General features: G+C 33.3%; 1 protein-coding gene across 2 annotated transcripts; it reads left to right on the forward strand.

The window, feature by feature from the left end:
* The first annotated feature begins 1958 nt into the window (after nucleotides 1–1958).
* LOC114735386 (uncharacterized) lies at nucleotides 1959–5618 on the forward strand. Of its 2 annotated transcripts, none has more exons than XM_028923076.1 (8): nucleotides 1959–2522; nucleotides 3077–3224; nucleotides 3310–3460; nucleotides 3647–3772; nucleotides 3875–3955; nucleotides 4164–4356; nucleotides 4433–4703; nucleotides 5027–5618. In XM_028923076.1, the coding sequence occupies exons 1-8, from the start codon at nucleotides 2316–2318 to the stop codon at nucleotides 5290–5292; spliced, it is 1443 nt and encodes a 480-aa protein (XP_028778909.1). In that variant the 5' UTR covers nucleotides 1959–2315; the 3' UTR covers nucleotides 5293–5618. The 2 variants fall into 2 exon arrangements, with proteins under 2 accessions (XP_028778909.1, XP_028778908.1); XM_028923075.1 differs by having other exon boundaries at nucleotides 1963–2522; nucleotides 5024–5618.
* The last annotated feature ends 1376 nt before the right edge of the window (nucleotides 5619–6994 follow it).

Consider the following 6994-nt stretch of genomic DNA (forward strand, 5'->3'; position numbering starts at 1 on the left):
TTAATCCTTTTTATTTTGTAACTTAAATTTAAATTTTTTAAAAAATTATCAAATTATATAATATATATTATAAAACTCATATCTTTTTTACATCTAAACTTACTTTTTTATCAATTATCCAAACAGGTTTTTGTCAATCCAAACATAAATTACATTCGTCTGTAAAAGTCGGTCAGAATAAAAGTTAGTTTTTATTATCTATTTATTATAGGGGATATTTGAATTAGCTTGCAAGAAGTGGTTTTATGGTTTTGAAATAAACATGTGAATAAGTTTTATCTCGATTTACGTAAAAATATTTTTTAAAAATATTTTTCTGATTCTTAATATAAGGCCTATTTAATTAATTTGGTTAGATTAAAAAAGTTAAGTAAGTTAGTTAATTATAAAAAATATGACATATTTTTCATAAAACACCATAATCATCTTTCTTAATACTACCTCCGGTCCTTATTATAAGACTCCGTTTGACTTTTTGTTTGGTTCTAATTAAAAAATCCCAATCCATTTTCTCTCCTATATTTATGCTTTTTTTCCAAGATAATTCTTCTAATAATTATAGTTATAGCCAATATACTTAATTAGCAAGGATATTTTAGGAATGACAACACTTATTTATTACAAATAACTAACTTAACTTACTTCCTTAATCCCCTCAAATAAATCAACTGAGTCTTATAATTAGGACCGGAGGTAGTACCTTTTTTTTTTTTTTACTTGATTATGGTTAATGAGTATCCATAGGGATAATTTAGAAAAAACTGATAAATATGAGAAATATGTTTTATATTTAAGACCGAAATTAACTCAACAATTAAGTCTTATATTGAGAACAAAAAGAGTATTTATAGAACATCCAAACACCCTCTAATGTATATCTCTGTATTAACATGTGATGTTTACGAGTCATGCATCAAGAAAAATTATATACTATAAATACAGAACGCACGACTCACCGCTCAAGATTTGTGTCATATTTGGAACGTACAAAAGATGTTAAAAAGATATAATGAAAATAATACTCTTTTTGTATGGCCCAATTATTAAATTCATCTTGATTATAAATATAAAACATATTTTTATATTTATTAATCTCTTTAAATTATTTTTATTAATATCCTTTCAATGATAATCAAATACAAGAGAAATAAAAAATATCAAGAAAAATAATTATAACATTTTAAGAAAAATATGTTATATTTTTTATAATTAACCAACATATCTAACTTTTTAAATTTAATTATATTAATTAAATATGTCTTACATAATGAATAAGAGAAGTACAAAATATGTATATCATATTTAATTAATTAGATACAAAGTTCAAAAATCAATCGCATCATTTATATTTTATAAATATTATAGTTTATTGCGAATATTATTATACTTTATATTGATATAGAGCCTGATTTATTGATCTAATGATTAATATGGATTGATGTTGATATAGATATTATTTGTAATTTTTTTATGATATTCCTCGGATCCTTAATATAAGACCCAATTCTTGAGTTAGTTTAGTTTTGATCCTAAATATAAGACCCATTTATCATATTTATCAATTTTTTCAAAATTACCTTTATAAATACTCCTTTAACTATAATTAAGTAGAAGAGGGAAATGGGGTATTAAGAAAGATGATTATAGTGTTTTAGGAAAAATATGGCACTTTTCTTATAATTAACTAACTTATCTAACTTTCTTAATCTAATCAAACTAGTTAAATGGGTCTTATATTAAAGACTAGAAGAGTATAATGATGTGGTAGCTTTTTGATTATTGGGCCCAGCTTCGGAAAAAAAGTGGTCTAGCCCAAGGCTGATATGTGGGCTTAGTCAGTCGGCGTTATCACCAGACTTTAAACGGGGCCCTACTTATGCATTACTTTTTACCCTGCTCTGTGACGTTGGCTTATATTATCATTATTATTTTAAAATATTTTCTTTAAATTCCAGATCCCAAATTCGGATTTTGAACGGGATCGAACTCGATGACGGCATGACGCTCATTGAAATTTCACACTCTCGCCTCTCTTATATTGGACTTAATTTTCAGTTTCTTTCTCCTTTTTCCTCCAATCGTTGTCACTTGTCACTGAGAAATTGATGTTAGTTCTGGGAACCTCACTGTTGAAGGCCTTCACTTTCGTTGCTTTTCGAGGTCGAAGGAATTAGGGTTTTCTGCGAAGGACGTTAGCTGAGTAGTGGATGCAGCAGCAGGATTAGTCCTTCGCGAAAAATACTGTATTTGTCGAACTCACGGGGAGTGTAAATTCGGGGTTCAAATTTGAAGTTGGATGTTTTGAAGAGGGCGATATGGATGGTGGAAGAAGGATCACGGTTAGCCCTAGGCCTTGTAGTGGTCGCAGAGTAGTCGCGAAGAAGAGACAGCGTCGAGGTGGGGGAGTTGATGGGTTTGTCAACAGCGTCAAGAAGCTTCAGAGGCGTGAAATTAGCTCTAAGCGTGATAGAGCTTTCAGTATGAGCGATGCTCAAGAAAGATTTCGTAACATCCGCTTGCAGGTTCGGTTACCTTAGGGTGGCCTTTTAGTTTCTATTTTCTGTTTTATGACTTAATTAGTTTTTTTCCAACTTCTTACTGTGTTCTTAAATTATTGGTATTGAATTAGTATGAACTTGTCGAACAATATGCTTGGTGAATTTATTGAGTTAATTGCTCGCAACTGAATAGTTTAACTTCAAGACAATTTCGTGGCAATTAGCTTGAATTATAATATTAATGGTTGGCATGATGGGATAAGGATGGCTGGGAAAACGTTATATGAAATTGGATAATGAGATTGGTGGATCTCCTGATGAAAGTGAATAAAGTGGAACTTTAAAGCATGTACTTGTTTGCTTGTGCTTATCATGATTTGGAGACGAGTTCTATAGATATGCATATATAAGCGGAGTATATTTGTAATGTGCTGGTTGTGTCTTTTGTTGGGCCTTCGTCAGGAACTTGTTTTGCTTATCCTTGTGGTTTTTACCGTTGAAACATCCAGTGGTACAATATGATGTTTGCTCTAGTTTAATTGACGAATACGCCTGATCTCTAGCGGATCTGTTTGTAGGAAGAATACGATACACATGATGCAAAAGGTCCTTCTTCTGTGGTACTGCCTTTTCTGAGAAAGAGATCAAAAATCATTGAGATTGTGGCAGCACAGGACATAGTTTTTGCTCTTGCACAGTCTGGCGTTTGTGCAGCATTTAGTCGAGGTATAATTATCATCTATGTGTCACGATACCCAGATATGATACGTATGGCATGTTTTAATCCTTTTCTTTTCCTTTTTTGTTGCAGAAACTAATCAAAGAATATGCTTTCTGAACGTGAGTCCAGATGAAGTTATAAGGAGTCTGTTTTATAATAAGAACAATGACTCACTTATTACAGTTTCTGTTTACGCTTCAGACAGTTACAGTTCTTTGAAATGCAGAAGCACGAGGATCGAGTATGTCTGGCTCTTCTTGATTGTTTTGCAAATTCCTCCATTTCCCCCCTGCCCAATAGGAAAAGAAGGGGAAAACCCTTAAGATTCATGAGCACATATAATAACTGAAAGAACCGCACATGGCAACTGTTGCTAGTGTATCTTGTATTTGCGGTTTCTTTGTCTAACATTTTTTTGGTTGTCCAGGTACATAAGGAGAGGTAAACCAGATGCTGGCTTTGCTCTTTTTGAATCCGAATCTCTGAAGTGGCCAGGCTTTGTTGAGTTTGATGATGTAAACGGGAAGGTTCTCACCTACTCTGCTCAGGATAGGTAGATATTTTATTGTGTAATACTCGTGTGCAAAGATATAATTTTCTTATTGACTTCTTTGCCCTAACAGTCGCATTTCTTTTGCTGTTTTTGGGTATATAGCATCTACAAGGTGTTCGACCTGAAAAATTATACGATGTTGTACTCCATTTCTGATAAAAATGTTCAAGAGATTAAGATAAGGTATCTCTCTTTTATGAACCTGTGAACTTTACTTGCAGTTGCACTTCATACTACCACAGAGACTGTATAGGCCATGCTTAAGTTATTAGTATATTACATGATCTTTTCTGTACTTTGAAAAATCAGTTCTCCTTCTACATTTGTCGTTGGTGGGCGGTCCTGCTTAATTTGTACTTACTATGTTCTTTTCTATTATTCTCTTTATCAGCCCGGGGATCATGTTGTTGATCTTTGCTAAAGCAAGCAGCCATGTTCCACTCAAAATTCTCTCAATTGAAGATGGTACTGTTTTGAAATCGTTCAACCACCTCCTTCATCGGAATAAGAAGGTGGATTTCATTGAACAGTTTAATGAAAAACTTCTTGTCAAGCAAGAAAATGAGAATCTCCAAATTCTTGATGTAAGTATTGTTCTCTTTTACGTGACTTGTTTGCATTGATCTGCATGCAAATATCTGACTTTTAATTTTATTTTAGGTGCGGACATTTGAGTTAACAGAAGTTAGTAGAAGTGAATTCATGACACCTTCTGCATTTATATTTCTGTATGAGAACCAATTATTCCTGACCTTCCGCAATCGTACTGTGGCTGTTTGGAATTTCCGTGGAGAGCTTGTAACTTCTTTTGAGGATCACCTTTTGTGGCATCCTGACTGCAATACAAATAATATATACATAACTAGTGACCAAGATCTCATTATATCATACTGCAAGGCTGATTCTGATGATCCATTGTCTGAAGGAAATGGTAACTTCCCTTTTCTCTCTGGACCTCTTATTTGTTTTTGTCATGGTCCTTCACCTGGAAATGCACTTTTTGTGATGCAAACTGCAAAATACTGTGAGAAATGGTTTGAAACTGAGGATTGTAGCTTATCCATTGGATGGGAAAGATGATCCAACTAAGCTTGTCATCAAATGCGGACTATATAAGCCAAAATTTAAAATATGATAGCATATACTAGTGATCCGTTGTAACTCACTGTAACACTGCAAGCGAGAACCTGTCATCTATGGTGTGGTTGGATGATAGGGCATATACTTACAAGCTCTTTTTCATTAATGCAGCAGGATCCATTAATGTCAGCAACATTTTAACTGGCAAGTGTCTTGCTAAAATAAGAGCGAGCAATAGCTCACCCATGGAGAATGAATGCGGTTGTTGTGACAATTGTTCAAGTAATGGCTGCTGTTCAAGGAAGCGAAAGTATACCTCCAGAATCAGGAGCACAGTTGCGGAAGCGTTGGAAGACATCACTGCCCTCTTTTATGATGAAGAGCGCAATGAGATCTATACCGGCAATAGACATGGTCTGGTTCATGTATGGTCTAATTGATGCATTGTTCAGTCTAATAATGCCTTGTTCTTTCTAATTGCTCTTTAATCCATGATTGAGTTGATTGTCCTTGCCTGCTGTAAGACGCCTTATGGGAGTAGTAACCCATTTTATATTTGTATGATTCATTTTTTTTCCTAGTGATGTACGTCTCAGGCAAGTTTGTCCAGCAGTTGACAACTTTTATCTGTATTATGTGAAATTCTACGCTGGTAACTCTCGTGCCAGATGTTGCTTCTGCTGTAATCTATTTTACATTTATGGAGCGGCCTCTGGCCCTCTAGAGTGAAATATGTGAATAATGTAACCCTATTTTCTTTGCTTCCCTTTCTGTTCTTGTGAGGTTCATTTGTTTTTTTTTCCCCCCTTTCCCATGTGGTGGCATATGGTGGCCTAATCTAACTGAGCTGCACATGGATTGTAAGTGCCGCAACGGTAAAGGTAGAAAAAGTAATCAGTAGTGTGGTAGCTTTACGATTTGCCAATCCTCACCATGTTCTGCTGCTTCCATCAATTTCACTTTTGTGTTCCATGCCACTTTTTCTTCTTATGGCTTCTATTCTGCCAGATCTTATCTAGTCTCAGTGCAAAAGCTGACCTACACGCTTCCACTTTCACTTGGCATCAAAATTAGTGATGCAACCAGTGGAATCTTTCTTGGCCATGATATGCCAATCTCGTGCATAGAAGGGGATAATTGAAAGAACTGGGAGGCATTTTGGAAATCATTCCAAAGTCTTTTCAATGTCAATTTTGGTCCAAGTTGGGTATCTTTTTTCGGGTTTAGACGCATCTAGCATCCCGAAGTATTTTTAAATGTATATTCAGTATTTCAAAATATTTTATGGTGTATCTAACACTTTAAAGTATTTTCTAAGTGTGCTCAACATTTTGAAATATTTTTTTTCCTCTTAGTACTAAATACATAAAAAAATATTTTCGAATGCTGGACGTAAATAAGAAAAAGTACTTTAAAGTGCTAGATATAGAAAAAAATATTTTACAGTGTTGGACGCACTTAAAAAAATATTTCAGGTTATTGAATATATCACAAAATACTTGAAGTTGAGATTTGTTGGATGTGTTTTTCCCCTTTTTTTCCCTCTATTGTCAATGTTTATTTAGAATCTAGGAAATAAAAAAATAAAAATAGAAAGAACTTCTATTCTTCGTTGAGATTAATTACTATGTAATTTTTACTTTTTCTTTTTTAAAACAATTTTATATGATTTTAATATTAATAACAGTTTGAAATTCATATCATAATGGAGCCATATGTCTAAACCACTTGTACACGAAAATAAAAATATTAGTTGAAAAGAACTGGGGTTATCCTTTCGCTTCCTGTAGGGCCTCATCGCGCGGGTGCGCGTGTGGATATGCGTATTAATTAGAGCAGATCTGGACCTGGATGAGACGAGAAAGGGATTAGAAATAAGGGGATGAGTTGAGATTTGCATGTAAACTTATAATAATTCACTTTTATCTTTTATGTTGATATATTTTCTCAACTAATTTATTTAATACTGTTATACATGATTGTCTGAAAAAGATCATATAACATGTTATCTTCTATCCTTAATATAAGAATTAGTTGACTAATTTGAGTAGAGTAAGAAAATTAATTAAGTTAGTTATTTATAATAAAAAGATATTGTCTTTCTTAACATATTCTTATCAATCAAGCGTATTAACTAAAACT

Source organism: Neltuma alba, unplaced genomic scaffold (genome assembly GCF_004799145.2).
Source record: "Neltuma alba isolate B1F8T4 unplaced genomic scaffold, ASM479914v2 tig00013206_pilon, whole genome shotgun sequence".
In the NCBI taxonomy this organism is placed as follows: domain Eukaryota; kingdom Viridiplantae; phylum Streptophyta; class Magnoliopsida; order Fabales; family Fabaceae; genus Neltuma; species Neltuma alba.

What these genes read in the sequence shown, in the direction of transcription:
- LOC114735386 (XM_028923075.1), top strand. Translation starts at nt 2,316, where the DNA reads ATGGATGGTGGAAGAAGGATCACGGTTAGCCCTAGGCCTTGTAGTGGT. An exon ending in TTGTGCAGCATTTAGTCGAG is followed by an intron (nt 3,225 to 3,309) that starts GTATAATTATCA and finishes TTTTTGTTGCAG; the next exon opens with AAACTAATCAAAGAATATGC. An exon ending in GTTCAAGAGATTAAGATAAG is followed by an intron (nt 3,956 to 4,163) that starts GTATCTCTCTTT and finishes TCTCTTTATCAG; the next exon opens with CCCGGGGATCATGTTGTTGA.